The sequence below is a fragment of the Rhynchophorus ferrugineus genome, unplaced genomic scaffold (assembly GCF_030347505.1).
Source record: "Rhynchophorus ferrugineus isolate W39M unplaced genomic scaffold, kcgeb_rfMv2 rfM4, whole genome shotgun sequence".
NCBI lineage: Eukaryota > Metazoa > Arthropoda > Insecta > Coleoptera > Curculionidae > Rhynchophorus > Rhynchophorus ferrugineus.
This window is the reverse complement of record NW_027472583.1, coordinates 22,028,608-22,045,944: the sequence shown is the minus strand read 5'-3', so window position 1 is coordinate 22,045,944 and position 17,337 is coordinate 22,028,608. Positions and strand designations below refer to the sequence as shown.

The following is a 17,337-nucleotide window of genomic DNA, read 5'->3' as shown; positions in this document are numbered from 1 at the left end:
CTAAGGCGGTGAAAACAAAAAAAAAACAGAAACACACTTGCACAATTTGATAAAAATTGGAATTTATTTTGGACACAAAATAAATGACACTGTATAACCGATGACTTGAGTCATGCATGATTAGACTGACCTTTGGAGACATCCCACAGCTTCACCTTACGGTCTGCACCACCTGTTACCACTATACGATCAACTGGACTCCATTTAACGGCATTAACTTCTCCTTCATGTCCATCCTAAAAATATATCAGAATGAAAACTTAAAACCAAGTGTTTTCATCAATATATGTTTTATTAAAAAAAAATACAATGCAACAGTTTAATACATAAAATAACTTCACCAAATTATCAATAAAAATATATGCATTTGGTTTGGTGATCTTTAGATTTGAAAACAGATTTAAAACAGAAATAACTCTTTGAAACATTCCTGCATGACTGAACTCCAAAGTGACTATCACTGAAGCAATAACCAATAGACAATAGGCAATGCACTATGTTTAGATTGCATAGATTATATTGCTTTAGTGTAATAATTTTTCTAAAAACATATAATCTATATAAAAATCACTTACAAATTTAACATGGACTTTAGTTGGTAAAGTAGATTGACTAATTGGCCCATAACCTTCTTGATAATCCTCAGAGCCAACTCCTCTAGTATCTCTACAGGCTTCCTCAATTTCCTTCTGCATTTTGGCATGCCTTTTTCTAAAATTCAATAACAAAAGTTGAACCAAGGAAATATGTTGCTGTATATTAATTAACAATGATAGGTATCCAGTAATAGTATATATAATTACAATATTTATCTAAAATTCCCATTAACTATACATACCTAAAAATACCAAAAGTACTGAGTTTAGAAGTGAAAGGTTTGGAACCATCGCTGCAAGACAAATGTACAAAAACAAACGTTTGAACGTAAAAAAAGCACACTGAATTATACAGGAGATTTGGGAGCATCTACATTTGTTACATATATTTAAAATAAAAAAATAGCATAGTAGATAACAGTCTAAAAACCAAAAATATTACAAAAACATCACACTACAGGAATAAAGGAAATACTACTCAAATCAAATAATTTTAGATCAAGGAGTAAAACACTGAGAAATATTTAACTTTAATTAATTAACGATTTTTTAACAGAGAATTGTTCATTATTGGAAATCTAGAGTCAGCAACCTTTAAGAAATAATTTTTTTTTATTTTAAAAAACAACATTTTAAAAACATAAAAAAAAAATATATATATATATAATATATATATATATATATATATATATATATATTAACAGAGAATAATTAATTAAAATGATTAATATGAAAAGCCAAATGTAGAAAATTATCTACAAAAATAATATGGATCATTCAACAAGCAAGACGAGTTATTAATTTAAAACTTCCTCTCATAAATCTAACTCAGTGAATGTTTTTCCATGCCAATATTTATATTTTGCAAATAATGTTAAGTACGTCGTACAAACGTTCTGACCAGGTTTCATTCAATGCTATATAGAATTATAAATCAATAACAAGTAAACAATCTTAATTATATTGGAATTAACAAAACAAATGAGTCAATCTTAACAATCATTGATAAATAATTCTGCATGTATATCCTGACTAATCTAAACAATTTGATTTGAATAGTGTAATAGCAATACAAGAGATATGAAAATATTTTAAACATTTTATATCCCCATATCCCTTGTATTTATATTAATAAGTAAATAATTAGTGGAACATACAAACTAAATTACTGCAGCTGTAGACAAAAAGCATAAAAAATTGTACATCTGAGATACTTACTTTAAAAAGTTGTCATTTTCCTCATTCATCCGATCCGCATCTTTGGCTTTATACTTGATCAATCTGTCAACAAGCTGTCTATTTTCATCCTAGAAAAAAATTAATAACAACGAAAACATCACGGACGTTTTTAACATCATATGAAATACCATAACTTTTTTCAACATTGTCTTAAAATATGCTCTTACAAGAAATTTCAAGAGAGCGGAACAATCCCTGTTATAAATAGCAATAATATACACGGCCCACTATGATATGCAACTGAATGAAAGAATATATTTCGCTTGGCATCATTGGAATCGATCCAAAAATCACAAAAATATCTAATAACATCCAGAGAATTTAATATTGGTGGCTGTACGCGATTACTCAAACACAGAGGAGGACTTTTATCTCAAATAAACAATATTTAATTTGTTTCCTTTGTATTACATGACTATAGAACAAGTACTGGATGATTATATTCGGTATTCATACATATATATATATATATATATATATATATATATATATATATATATATATATATATATATATATATATATATATATATATATATATATATATATTGTACAAATAAATACCTAAAATTATGTGAATATAAAAATATATATTATAAGTCCCTTCTACAGAAATATACTTTCATAAATAAACTACCAGATCAAAAGAAATGAAATCAATTTAATTGCTGACCATAAAACGTTAAAATACTGGGAACCCTATAACAATCCTAGCATGAACTAACAGGTATACACAAAGATGTATAGGGTGGACAAATGATTGATATCATACCATCAAGCAGTAAACCTTTTTTATCAACACAATAAAAATAGGGTTTAAAAAGTAATTAGTCGTTTCTTAAATTTTCCCAAATACATACTAAACAAATATTGTTCATTATTGGAAATCTAGAGTCAGCAACCTTTAAGAAATAATTTTTTTTTATTTTTTAGAAATTCAGTGATCGAAAAAAACATTTAAAAAAAAAAAAAATATATATATATATATATACATATATATATATATATATATATATATATATATATATATATATATATCCATTTTTCCTTTATTCATTCATTCATAAAAAACAGGACTGGCTTCTTAATTTATATATAGTATATATATATATATATATATATATATATATATATATATATATATATATATATATATATATATATATATATATATATACTATATTGTGCAAATACCTAAAATTATGTGAATATAAAAATATATATTATAAGTCCCTTCTACAGAAATTTTATAAATAAACTGTCAGATCAAACGAAATAAAATCAATTTAATTGCTGACCATAAAACATTAAAATACTGGGGACCCTATAACAACCCTAGCATGAACTAACAGATATACACAAAGATGTATAGGGTGGATTAAATGATTGATGTCATACCAACAAGCAGCAAACCTTTTTTATCAACACAAAAAAAATAGGGTTTAAAAAGTAATTAGTCGTTTCTTAGAATTTTCCCAAATACATACTAAAAAAATATTGTTCATTACTGGAAATCTAGAATCAGCAACCTTTAAGAAATAAATTATTTTTTTTATTGTTTAGAAATTCAGAGATTGAAAAAAACATATTTTAATATATATATATATATATATATATATATATATATATATATATATATATATATATATATATATATATATATATATATATATATATATACATATATATATATATATATATAAATTAAGAAGCCAGTCCTGTTTTTTTATGAATGAATGAATAAAGGAAAAATGGATACTAGATCTAAAATTATTCCCTAATGAAAATTTAAAAATTGTAATTATTCCAAGGAAATAAAAAAATAGAACTTAATGTAAAATATTTATGTAGAGTTTATTTATATCTAAAAATTTTCTTATTTATGTATCTAGTCTTCCTATATAACTCAACAGTAAATAAACCAGTCTGATTTTTAACTAAAATAATAAAATAAGGATCCTTTTAAATACAAAAAAAAAACAACATTTAATAAACCTTAATAATTTAAAGTAAATGAAATTAAACAAATTGTACAATAGCAAAAGGCAATTCAGTAAAGATATGTAGTAAATATTTCTATATAATAAATATGTATCAATCAATACATTATAAATACATCTTTTCAGATATTTATTTAATAAATAAACGAAACTTACTTGTACTTTACGTAATTTTTCCTCTAAGACATTAAAAGCTAACTGTAAGGCTTGATATTCATCTCTTAGGACATCATTCAAATGTTTTAATTCCTTATTTGCATGTGTAAGCATTCCAACTTCTGCATCTAAACTAGCAATTTTTGACTGACTTTCAGCTATACTAAAAAAACAAACTTTTTTACAATAACACTTATATATATACTTTGTTACACTTACGTGACATCTTTGGTAGACATCATTTTATCTCTTTCTTGTAATTTAACATTCAGATCAATAATTTGTTGGGCATTCTCACCTTTACGCTTATGTAACTCAGCTAATTCTTCAGTTTGACTAAGTAATTTTTGTTTTAAATTCTGAACTTCTTCACTTAACCTAGTTTCTAAATTAAGTATTAAATATTTGCAAACTATATTTTATAGAAGCATATTAGTGTAATAAATACCTGCGATGCTATTACTACCACCACCACCCTCCACACGAAGTTTTTCATTTTGAATAGAAAGGTGTAAATTTTCATTCCTTAATGCATTTGCACTTTCAAAAACTTTGTTATCTAAAAAAATGAGGCTTTAAATAATTGTAGCACTGGTATTCCATAATTTATATTTCTAAATGATATTCATATTATTATTTATTTATTAAAGTGGCTAATAATGTTATTGGTATTCAGATTCGATATATTGTTTTCCAAACAACCGATCGACATAAATACACAATAACATAACATACTAATATTTGACAATTTCTGATGTCTGCTGGCTTTACGCAAACGGGTTATTAACATCACGCATAATTATTCCTTAATAGATTTTACACCCTTGTCTGTAAATAAAAACAAACACCTGTACCCTAGTGGGATTTTAACTCTTTTAACACGATTATAAATGTTATTGCTATAGAAATATAACAAAAAACCTACGTTGCGCTATAAGGTCCTGGAAACAGTATGTTTCCTTCCTATTCCTGTTTTGTAATTTAAACAAAATTGTTTGACGCCACTCAGCCATTTCCATTTTTCCAGATTATTACATTAACCTAAACATATACTATACAGTCGATCATCACATAAGAATAAATGCCAAATACTTTATCAAAATATCAAATATGTTATCTAAATTAAATAGTATATAGTCATTAAATAAATATTTTTAAAATTTTCAAAAAATAACCAATATTTTTATAATTTGACGTTGACAGAAACCATATGATTGAAGCCATATGAAGTTATCCGCATAATAAAGATATAAACAATAGTTAAACGTAAGTGTTTAATGTAAGTGCATTAAGCATTGACATTATTAATTGATTTTCAATTAATAATTGGAAATATAAGAACAAATTCTGCAATTTAGTTATAAGATAACATGTAACACCTATTAAAATAAAATATCAGAAATTTTCTATGTTCTAGGGTGTACTATGTTCTAGGGTGTAGAAAATTATATAAAAAATCTTTGACGAATATGAAGTTGCATAATTACTAATATAGTAGTTCAAATAAGTTATAATTATCTGTAATAGAAATTAGTTTATTGGTATCCTAAATGTGGTCATAAAACCTAACGGCCAATCCCAAAGAACTTGGAAAATTTGACAGACAGGGGTGATCAACAACTAGTAGTTCATGTGAGTGACAGTTCATGTTCGCAGCCGTCTGACCTCGAACGTCAGCTGGTGGCGGACACACTGACTTTACTGAACAGAAATGGCGGCGCTATGCCCTGGCGTTCAGTATGGTTTGTCTTCACAACAAAATTTTGGTGAAAATAAACAAGTAGTATTTGTGAAATTAACGGATTCCGCATTGCGTGCTATAGAAGATTATTTAAAAAATCAAGTAAGTACAATTTTTGCTTCTTTACCCGTATCGATTTTAGGTAATACAATCTGTTGCCTTCGAGAGATAATAGTCGCCATATTCAGATGACTTATTAACCTATTATGCGTTATTTTTGAGATTCTATCGCGATTTTTGTCGGTTTCGAAACGGTTATCGAATAATCGTCATACGAAAACAAGAAAAAACAGGATTTCAATAACGTCGATCAGTGAAAATAAGGCCTCTCGCCACGTCAACATATTGCCAAAGTTTTTTCGGTTTCCAGATTAGTTTCTATATTATTTTCAACGCGAATAGTTTCCAAAAGTATCTCAGTATGTACCGTTAAAATTTGGCAAAAATTGAACCAAATTCAGTGCCAATTTTAACGATGGTTAATTGCATCTTACCAAACAAGGATATGAAAGCATATATTCCTCGAATAATGAAAACTTTCGCACGATTAGATTTAATTGAGGAAATTCTTTAAAAACTGGAACAAGAACCTTAGTTTCTGGATAATAATCGAAGAAATAATTTACATACATAGTGATATAGTTTCATAAATAACCTGACCCACACTTGACACCTACTAGTAGAAATAGAAACCAAAACAGGAATAATTCGTCGATAATTCGTTATAATTCTCTAGGTGGTATTTGTGTTTGCCCATTTAATTCGGACAACACGTCGTTCTAATTTTAACCAAAACCACTTTCTAACCTGGAATCGCGTTTAATACACTGAAGGAATTTCAGTTAAAAATAAATCTTTCAACATGTACCTATATCTATTTTTTCCTGTTTCTCTGTATTTTCTTAGCAGAAGTTGTTGAACAGTGCTATTTATTGTTTATTAATAACCAATATTTGTGAATTCCCTATTTTGAATATACAATAGGTTATCTGCTCAAATTGACGGTGTTTGGTTTTATATAATTTTGATAGATGAAAATAAATCGGGATAGGAATTGGCAAAAATCATCGAATTTGAAAGTTCTTAGCAGCAATTCGCTTTCAAGGACGTCGCATTCAGCGCGAGCAATACCACGAAATCGAGGAACGTTGCCAAGTTTCTTATGGCTGTTGCATTGTACTTTGTAAAATCCCAGCTTTTCGTCACGGAATGACATAGTTTTTACTGTTTTTCATAAAAGGAATTATTAGTTCATAGCAGGGATAGGTGTATATACCTAAATAAATCGTAAAACATTCAAGATAATAATATTTTAGGTAAATGACATTTTCAATTCTTTGTAGATTATTATCCATGATCCTGGCATGTTTTAGTAGTTACCTTTCTTGTTGATTTGATTAGCAAAAAGTTCACTTTTCTGCAAGAGATAAATAGATATTTATCTAAAATTATAATATTTAGGTGAATTGATTGATCGTGTGTAAAAAAGACAGATGTTCTTCGTAGTTTTCTGGGGGTAAATTATATAAAAAGGATTTAATTGGAACTGTCACTTGTATAATTTTGGAAAATATTTTTCTTTCAAACAATAAACATTAATTTTATTAATAATCAACCTTCAATTCATCTAATACCAAGATATTTCTAAATAATTTATATAATTTAATAAATTAATAATTTTATGCAGAAATAGAACAAAATATTGAGTATTTTGTAAAAATTATTAACAGATATATAATTACGATTGCATCATTAAATTTTTCTATTTTTATTAATGTTTTCTTCACATAAATTAACTTATGCATTATTGAAACTACATTATAAGAAATCAAAACAGAGTGAATGCTGTCTTTATTATATTATATTTTAATGTTATATCAATCACTTCGCAGCAAATAAAACATATTTAAATATTTTTGAAATGTAATCGATAATGTTTAGAAGTACTTAAATCCTGTTTTTGAAATGAAGATAAAACATCAGATACTCAGCTGATTTTCATATAAACAAGGTGTTTTGACTAAGGAAACACACGAAACAACTGATAATGTCACGTTAGCTAATTTAGTAGGATTAATTCAACATAATATAATAATTTCGAATTCTTCATTCACTCTTGAGAGATGAACTTATGGGACCTAGTTAAAGGCCCATTTCTTTTTTTTGTGGCTTTAGAACGTACTTACGTAAAATCGTTATTAAGAATTTATTCGGTGAAATGCTAATATTTGTCACGGCGGTGAAGATATCGAGGTCAGAACGGAGCCTAGGAAAATTAGATTTTTTTTTCGGTACGAGTTTACATTTTCAAATATTCGAATGTAGAACAGAGTAAGTTGCTGATGATAGCAGGTAGGCTTTAAAAAAGCATAGAGCTTAGAAATGAAAAAAGTAAATTTTAAATTCATATATCGTTTCAACATTCAAAATTTTTTGACATAACGGCCAATCTAATTTGAAGAGCTTTCAGTTATAGCATTTAATTGTATATAGCATCTTAGAAAATGATATATATATTTCGTGTTCTTAAAATAATCATCAATTTCATTTCATCTTAAAGGCTTCATGTTCTTTAGTGTTCACTTAGTCCTTTTATTAATTACACATCATCGACAAATTATCAATATAAAATAATGTATTGGCCTAAACTTGCGTCCTTTTCTATATATTTGTGTAGTATTTAAATATGAGTTGACTACAATCAGCTGATTAATTTCAATAAGTGTAATCTTAAAATAATCTTTTCACCCATTCACGTTCAAAAGGGCTCCATTTTTTTTTTATTAAATAACCCTTTAACATGTATAAGATTATCAAGTATCATTAAAAGACTGTTTAGTTACCTCTATAATAACCTTTCGAAAAAAAATTGTTTGGCTTGAAAATGCTCCGAAATCTTTTGTTCAAGGTTTGAATAGATAATAAAAAGGATTGACAAGCTATTTAAGCAGATATTTAAAGGTCCTACTTCGAATTTGAAAGGAGTTATACATTAATACTAATTTGAATCTTTATCGTTATTATCTTGTACTGATTTTTGTGATTTGTCATGATTTTTTTTAAATAAAATATTAACGATTTTTTAGAGTAATGGAGAAGAGAGATTCTTTTGGAATTTTTGGAGATTTTTCATTATAAAATTAATTTTGATAATTTTAATCTTGTTAGGACATCCTGTTTGTTAACTTATATTTTATTGCTGTTAATTTTTAATAGTAATCCGTCAGCTAATTTTAGTTCCGTAATCTAGTTGCAATACTGTACTGACAATAATAGAGACATTTGGAAATTTTATACTTAACCGTTATCATTTCTCATTTTCATTATCTATGTAATTTAATATAGTGTATAATTATGCAATAATACAATTTTCTATAGTTTAATATTAAAATGTCAATACCACTAATTTATATCTTTAATATCTTAAAATTTAAAATGGAATTGTTTTATTTTCTTTCATTATTGTGTAAAACTACATATGTAAATGAAAACTGGTTTAATTAATGTTTGTGAACGAGTATATATGTTCTTGAAATCGTTCGGAAAAAAGAACGTTCATTAAACTGACCAAAACATGAACAAAAATCGAATTGTCCGCGATCCGTTAAGTCAGCAAGGTCGAATCGAATAAAGCAACAAAATAATGATAAACGAAAGGTATAATATCTCTGGTGGTGGTTACAAACGAGTGAGCGGTCCCCCTTGCCCCTCGGCGTGACATCGACGCCGTAGCCATCACAACACAAGGCAAATAAACAGAATTACCTGAAACGTACATCTGTTAAAGCCCAGGTAGAGAAGACCGGCGAGCAGGTCGTACGAGAGTTTCGGGAGTACTCTGTTACTGCGGGCAAGGTGTGCCGGTTTTTATCTCTTTTATCTTTATTTCGTTTTCCGCAAAAATAAACCCGCCACGGCTAAAAGAGAAGAATCGGTGTCATTAAGATGAGGGTAATGTCGTTCCTATTGTCAAATGGAAAGCTTAGGACACAGAAGTCATTATCTGGCCTAGCCCCAATATATGTTTATTGCTTTTTGATGAGAATAATGTAGAATCGATTATTTTCCTATTTTGGTTGTTATTTGTTGATGATGCACGTTCTATTTTGTCGTTTTTGTCATGAGCTTTTACCAATTAATACCAGAACACAAATTAAATCGCCCTAGTAATGGAAAACACATAAAAACTAAGTAAAATTAATCACTAAAGGTATTGTTTCCTGGTCTCCTAATATGGTCGAACCTATTCACTACCTCCGCGTTAACATTTGCTGTTTTGTCAATATAAAGCTTTCAAAGCATGTTTCGGGCTTGTTACATTTTTTAAAACTAAAGGTCTTCAGTCACTGGTCTTTACTTGTCCTTATTTTAGTATATGATTTAGTTGAGGTTTCCGTGTTTTCATTTATCTTACTTGTTGTGTTGTTTAAATATGCATGGACCCTGGTTATTTAAAAAGAGAAACAATCATATTTTGACTCTATTTATTAAGACTCAATTCAGATATGCTTCCACTTTCTTATTTCTCCCATTATATGTAACTATATATGCATAATCCAAATTTCTCAAAATCTCTTCAGTTACTGCTGAGCTATATTTTTCCTAGAGTATTTCAATTTATTAGAGCCAGAAATTACATCATGATAATTTCATGTTTTTTCTTGGCCATGTCTTGAATAGTCTGCAGGTTGTACTATTGATGGAAGCTTACGAATGCGAAAGTGGTTCTTTGAGATAATTACGGAGCTGGCGAATTTCAGCCAGCCAAAGATTTTTAACAATCGTGCAGTACAATATAATTGTAATTTTAAACATAGTTGATTGTAATAATAAATATAAAATAAATCACGAATAGCAAATAAGGATTATGTTTGCCATTGAATATTTATCATTCTCTTTGAGAACAGAATCATTTCTTCACTTGTATATTGTTTAAATATAACTCTACAATTAGAAATGGTATTATGAATCAATTCAAATATGATGTGAGTGCTTATTGGTCTGGCTCTTTTAACTATTTTTACTATTTAATAATACCTATAAAAACTATTTAATTTTTAATGTCAGTTCTTTAATAGTTTGAGCTAGAGTTTCCTCCAATTAATTTTGCATTTCATTTTCTTTAAACTTTCTTGGTAGTTCCTGTGGTTCTTTATTATTGACATAAAAATGACCACTTTTAAATAATTGAAATCAAAACTGACAATTAGGTATAACGGAGCATCATCACAATAAGTTTATAATACTGGTTTGTTTGACTTTAGCGGCGAATTTCTGCAAATTAAACAATAAAAGTATTGAATTTCAAAAATTCAATTTTGAGCGTTTTATGATTAGTGTCTATTTACTGTCATACTAATTCAATAACACTTTTATGGAAAGTTTAGTTTCTACGGCATTATCAAAAAGCGCAAGTTGTTTATTCTATTAGCAATTCATTTAAAAGTAAATATTGGGAATTCTGTTTTTATTGAATAGGATATATAACAGGCTTTTGGGTATTGCTTATTGTTACTGACCCATTCAACAATTGGAATAGGGGTTCCCATATAACCGTCCTATTAAAATTTACTGCATTATTATTTTTACCGGTGGTACCTGCCTTTGATGTGACCTATTGATCCTAGGTTAATATCCATGTCATAAAAGTGAGAGAATGACCATAACAAAAGATGAGGATCTATTTGAGTCCGTTTATGTTTTGTTGTTTCAATATTTTTATTAATGTCGGTGTTTCCAAGTAATTATGGGAGTTCCGGTTGTTGTTATGCCGATAATTTTTATTTTAGGAATGAAAAAGGTATTTCCAAAATAAAATACACGCTATGCTCGAATTAGGCGTTACGAATAAAATAACCTTAATTATGACGAAAGAATAAATGGCCTTTTGACCCGTGTTAAGTTTTATTGATCAAGAATTGAAAAGTTCTCGGTCCATACAAATGGCATTTTCAAAATAATGTAATAAACACGAACTTTCATGCCTTGAGAAAATACTATTTGCTAATAACTTATAAGCGATCAAAGAAAGTTGATATTCCTCCACGACTCAGTTCTCATTTAGTTAAGCGTACGTTATCGAATTTACTTTAGAACCAATGAAGCTGGTTAATTCCATTCTAACCTCTTGTTTTGATTCAGGGCCCAAATTCTTGTTATTAGGTGCACGCATCACTTTTTTACTTTAAAATACCGTTATTGAGAATAATTGATACAATATATTTCTAATCTGTTATTAATATTATTAATTCAATATTTAAATATGAAATATTTTATTATTTTCTTAGAACTTCTTTTCGTTTTTCTGTCAACATGGCGATAACGTGGTTTGGTATTCATCCATTTTCGTGCAAGTACGGCATTTGAACTACTCTGAGTACTGGAATGAGAAGTTATTCCAGTTCCAAATATAACTGCAGAAAAAATATCCGGAAAAAAATTAATTTTTAAATTTTTTGTCGATATTCGATATTTTTTATAGTTTTGGTACTTTAATTTTAAAGGTCCATCTAAAATATCACTACTCGTGAATATTCAGCTTCGGTATTAATCCATGACTTTTGCTAGATCGGAAAATATTTTTTGATTGAATTTTAGACCTAGAAAACGTTGACCTAACCTTTTGAATATTTACATGTAAACGTCTAGAAACACTTAATAAATCTGCCAGGCTATGCGCAATTTCTTGGAGAGAGTAAATTGAGTTTTTGATCTAATCAGATTCATCAAATAAAATAACAAGAATGATGAATGTTGAAAATGAAATTTTAAGCCTTCCATAATTAGCATCTGTATCCACTGAAAACGCCAGAACCATCAAACATTGTTTTTATGTTGATACTTTGAATTTTATAGATATTTTTGATCAAAATATATTCAAGCACCTAACACATTGGCAGATTGTGCAGACAGATTTTTCAAATCAAAAACCCGTTGTATTAATTTTAACTAGAGAAACTCTACTTAGTGTTTTTATTAAATCTTTGTTGGTCAGTCAATTATTTTACGCGTTGAGTATTTGAGAATATCGTTGTTCAATGCTCTTCAAGCGAATCATTTTTCCAGTTTCTAGTAACATATTAGATATTGCCTCTAAACTTTTAACTGTAAATTACCTTTAGTTACAACGATTTTTACGAGTAAAATTTTGGTTATGTTCATACGAAATATTTAAAATTAGGTCGAAAATTTAGTTCTGCTGAGAAAGCATTAATATATTATGTATTTTGTTCAAAATAAATTGAACACACGTCATCGCGATGTCGAATGTATGGCCTATCGCAGTTTCTAAATTCGTTTTAAAATCAGACAATACTTTTTATTTTCATTTTATTTGAGGAAGAGATTTCTATATGCTGTTTGATACGTTCTAACGCGTAACCAAATGAACCTACCAATTTCGCATGGTTGTCAAACGTGTGCAGTATTCTTCAAAACATTAGTGATAATAACAGGTTACATTGTTTTGGCGCTCTCCTGGTTTTTAACCAGATACTATATGTATTAGATGTACTATAACGTTAAAAATACTTTATATTTTATGACATTGTTTTTGTTTCATTATGTTGTTTAGATAATAGTTGTGTTATCAAGCCAAAATGATCTAAAACTCAAAATCTATGCGGCAACACTAGAACGTTTTAACGTCATAAATTTAGATGGCGTAATTTCACTGTTTTATTGAACGTATTATATACAACAGAGTAAAATGCGTAAATGCGATTGTGATACATACAAAAATGTTGGTGAAAATCCGATGCATTTTATTGCTTGCATACGTGACAGTTAACTCGTCGATCACAGTGCACCGCTAGACATCGCGTTCACATCCTGGTGGGTTTCGGACCCCTCTGGGTCTCCGTATCGAGACCGAAATCTCGGGATTGAAACCAAAATGCCACCGCTACACTGTGGGACCTCATTCGCCACTCTAAACGTATTTAATATGCGTAGATATGGCCTTGACCTCGGCGCTACTAGACGTCCAAACATCACACCAAGATTTTATCGGTACAGGGTGTGCCAGTCTTTGGAACTATCCGTGTCGTCACAGTGTGAAACATTTCGGTGTTATACTGAAAGATATATAGCACGCCTAAAACAATTGTCTTGCGAGTATCAGTGATCGTGAATTAGTAATGCAGAAGTATCAGTCAATACTATAGGTTGGAGCTAGACAACATCCGGCATCGCGGTTGTGACCAATCGAGAGTATTATTTCGAAAAAAAAAATCGTTTTTCTAGTTAGTAAACATGTTGCAAAAGGTCAGATTTGTCTTTCAAGTTAATTCATTGGTGGACGATGACCGTGATTTCAATACCACTTTTCTAGAATGATTTATCTTTGCCTCAAAATAGACCCTAGTTTCAGCGATAAACCCTTCATTCGACGAAATTTTTTTACGGCTGAGCATTTTTTAGATGTCTGCGAACAGCCAATAGTCGCTGGGAGCCAAATGTGGCAGATACGGTGGATGTAAAAGTGGTGATAAAAAGGAATTTAGCGTATTGATAAAATATTGCTTTTTGGAGGGAATAAATACAGTTGAAGTAAAAAATTGGCTTGATGCCGAGTTTCTGGTCACTTCCCCAGTAAAATCAAACATCAAAGATTGGTATGCTAAGTTTAGACGTAGTGAAATGAGCACTGAAGACGGTGACGCAGTGAACGCCCGAAAGAGGTTGTTACCGACGAAAACATTTAAAAATCCACAAAATGATTTTGAATGATTATGGCGTCTGTATTTTGGGATGCGCATGGAATAATTTTCATTGACTACATTGAAAAAGGAAGGACCATCAACAGCGGCTATTACATAGCGTTATTGGACCGTTTGAAGGACGAAAGCGCCGAAAAATGTCCGCATTTGAAGAAAAAGAACATGCTGCTTCACCAAGACAATGCACCGTGTCAAAAATCCATGAATTGGGCTTCGAATTGCTTCCTCATCCACCGTATTTTCCAGATCTGGCCCCCAGCGACTATTTCCTGTTCTCAGATCTCAAAAGAATGCTCACTGCGAAGAAGTTTTCGTCGAATGAAGAGATGATCGCCGAAACCGATGCCTATTATGAAGCAAATGACAAATCGTACTACAAAAATGGTATCGAAAAGTTGGAGAGTCGCTATAATCAGTGTATCATCCTTGAAGGGAATTACGTTGAATAAAAAAAAACTAATTTTGCCAAAAAAATGTGTTCTGAGGACTTTCAATTGACCTGTTAGCTAGGGATGGTGGCTTTCGATTTGAAGTTGCAAAACGCGCAGAGTTAATGACTGATGTTAATGTTTTTTTTTTTTGTATCACAATGCAAGACTACAGTTCCACCCTCAAAGACGTTTGCAATGTTTTTTTTTTTCATTTCAATTGCTTTCTCTTCTGCGCGTGTCCAATAAATTCTATTACAGAAATAGTTAAATTTTCATATATCTGATTATGAATCTAAAAATAATTTGACTTAAGTTAAGCAAACAGAAATTCATACAGATATAACCCCTTAAGTATATGCTTGTAAATATATGTTATCTTGTGTAGCAGATACAAGTGTATAATAACTGAATTAACCATTTCGATAAATTCAATTCAATTTAATTTGTTATTTAACCGGTGATAGACCGAAATGAGAAATCCATATTGCACAACATGCCAGTGCACTCCTGCAAAAAAATGTAAACTATGTTGTAATGGTGCAATAAGTTGTAATTCAGTAAGATGAATTTCAATCGAGTAAAGGCCAAGTCTCCGGTAGCGTTATGTCATCTAGTTTAAAAAGGTGTTACTCGTCTTAATCATACATATCTCAGTAAGGAGGAACATAATATTAGTATCCCGTTCAGTACTGTCAAGGTGTAAAAAAATAAATGTTTATGAAATCAATTCAAGACAGGCCGACGCCACTGTTTCGTCATACGTCGATTGCATTAGTACTGTAAATTTATATGTGTTGTGTAGTATGAACCTTGTTTTAGCTTCTGTTATATCCAACTTTCATAAAAAATCAGCTAAATAGCCTTTTAATTATTTGTTATATGTGATATGATATAATAAGTACGTAGCAATTCATTATATTTCAGTAATTTGTTAAATAATCAGATTCGTTTTCACTTGGCTTTGGGTCATTTAATACTTTCAATATCTATTTATTGCGCGTAAATTTACCAGAGAAAAGTTATATTAAAAGACCTTTTACTATGAATTAAATTCCTCAAAACATACGGTATGTTCTTCAAAAACACATATATATTTTAACTTGCCTCTGTTGAAAAAGTATTTCCCTTTCGAAGTAATACACTTATGACAACGAATAATACAATTGTAAAAACTTTTTTAAATGATAAATTGAGTTTTGAAAAGTTTAAAAGGTTTGTTGAAGTCAATACCAGTTGAATACGGTGATGGTTAGAAGGTGTTTATTACCATTTCCTCCACTTTAGATATATCACTTACATTCATTTTGTATTCTTCTTTATATATTAATAATATTCAATATTAGCTCTGTTAACAAATTGCAAAAAACGACCTGCTTTGGAAGGGTGTTAAACTATATTGTCTAATGATAATTTTATTGTTTAAATTGTGAGAAAAGGTATTTTATCTTTCCTAGTTTTAAGTTTAAACGAACTTTGTATCAGCTATAAATTAATTTTAAAGCATTAACAACACATCGTGTTACTGTGTATTAAGCGAATCAAGTACATTTGTAACTAGCTTCGTGTTGAAACATGTTTGGCGGACTTGACTTTTGGATCTTAATTTGTTTCACTTCAATTTAAATAAAAGGACGGCTGCAGGTCATTGAATGCGGTGGAAAGCTTACAGTAAGCATTTTCCATCGATTTGAACATGCCAATACTAGTTCCGACGTTTCAAATAACGGTGATTCGGTGATTTTGACACCTAATATAAAGATCGTTCTGGACAGCCAGAGAGACATTTGAATACGAGGATTTGAAGGCATTACTTGATAAATGGAGACCCTTACTACATCAATGGAGATCGCTATCGACCACAATTAATGCGTTTAATCCGAGCACTACGCTAAAACTATTGGAATACGAGCAAAAACGCAACAATGTTATTCTTCAGCATGACTATGCTCGACCACGTGTTGCAAAACCGATGAAAACTTATTTGGAAACATTAAAATAGGAAGTACTGCTTCACTCGTCATATTCGACAGACCTTGATCCTTCTTATTACTATTTCTTCCGACATATAAGTATTGACCTGTCTAAGCAGCGCTTCATGTATGAAGATACCAAAGAATTTAATCGATTCGCAGATAGTATAGTCTCAAAAGTTTCATCGTTCTTTCGAGATGGAATTCGTATATTGACTGAAAGATGAGATACTTGTATTTGGAAATATTGTACCGATTTTTTACAGTAAAACCTCAAATTTTAAAGAAATCCTTCAAAACTTAATGTTTAAATACAAGGGCATTAAATAAGTTCCAAAAACGACTATAATTTTTGAAACTCCTAATTGTAATGGATTTCGTGAAGGTTTGTCCGTCTAAAGAAAGTCACAAGTCAAAAGGAATCGCCTTGATGTTATAACAAAACGTATTTTAATGCACTGATTGTAGGTATCATTATTTCTTTT

General features: G+C 29.6%; 2 protein-coding genes across 5 annotated transcripts in view; one reads left to right on the top strand and one right to left on the bottom strand.

Annotated features, from left to right (window-relative positions):
* Atg16 (Autophagy-related 16) overlaps positions 1-5,206 on the bottom strand; it is a 538,761-nt gene extending 533,555 nt beyond the window's left edge. For 2 of the 4 annotated variants that reach the window (XM_076402804.1, XM_076402805.1), the window contains exons 1-8: positions 4,916-5,206; positions 4,439-4,549; positions 4,210-4,375; positions 3,991-4,153; positions 1,815-1,903; positions 839-889; positions 576-711; positions 131-236 (exon numbers count right to left, since the gene is read on the bottom strand). In XM_076402804.1, the coding sequence (XP_076258919.1) occupies positions 131-236; positions 576-711; positions 839-889; positions 1,815-1,903; positions 3,991-4,153; positions 4,210-4,375; positions 4,439-4,549; positions 4,916-5,009 (916 nt within the window). In that variant the 5' untranslated portion in view covers positions 5,010-5,206. The remainder of the gene's footprint in view (positions 1-130; positions 237-575; positions 712-838; positions 890-1,814; positions 1,904-3,990; positions 4,154-4,209; positions 4,376-4,438; positions 4,550-4,915) is intronic. The other 2 variants (XM_076402806.1, XM_076402807.1) reach the window with 1 other exon arrangement.
* Positions 5,207-5,633: 427 nt separating this feature from the next.
* Su(Tpl) (Suppressor of Triplolethal) overlaps positions 5,634-17,337 on the top strand; it is a 57,267-nt gene continuing 45,563 nt past the window's right edge. Inside the window, exon 1 of the mRNA XM_076403623.1 lies at positions 5,634-5,833. Coding sequence (XP_076259738.1) covers positions 5,702-5,833 — 132 coding nt within the window. The 5' untranslated portion in view covers positions 5,634-5,701. The remainder of the gene's footprint in view (positions 5,834-17,337) is intronic.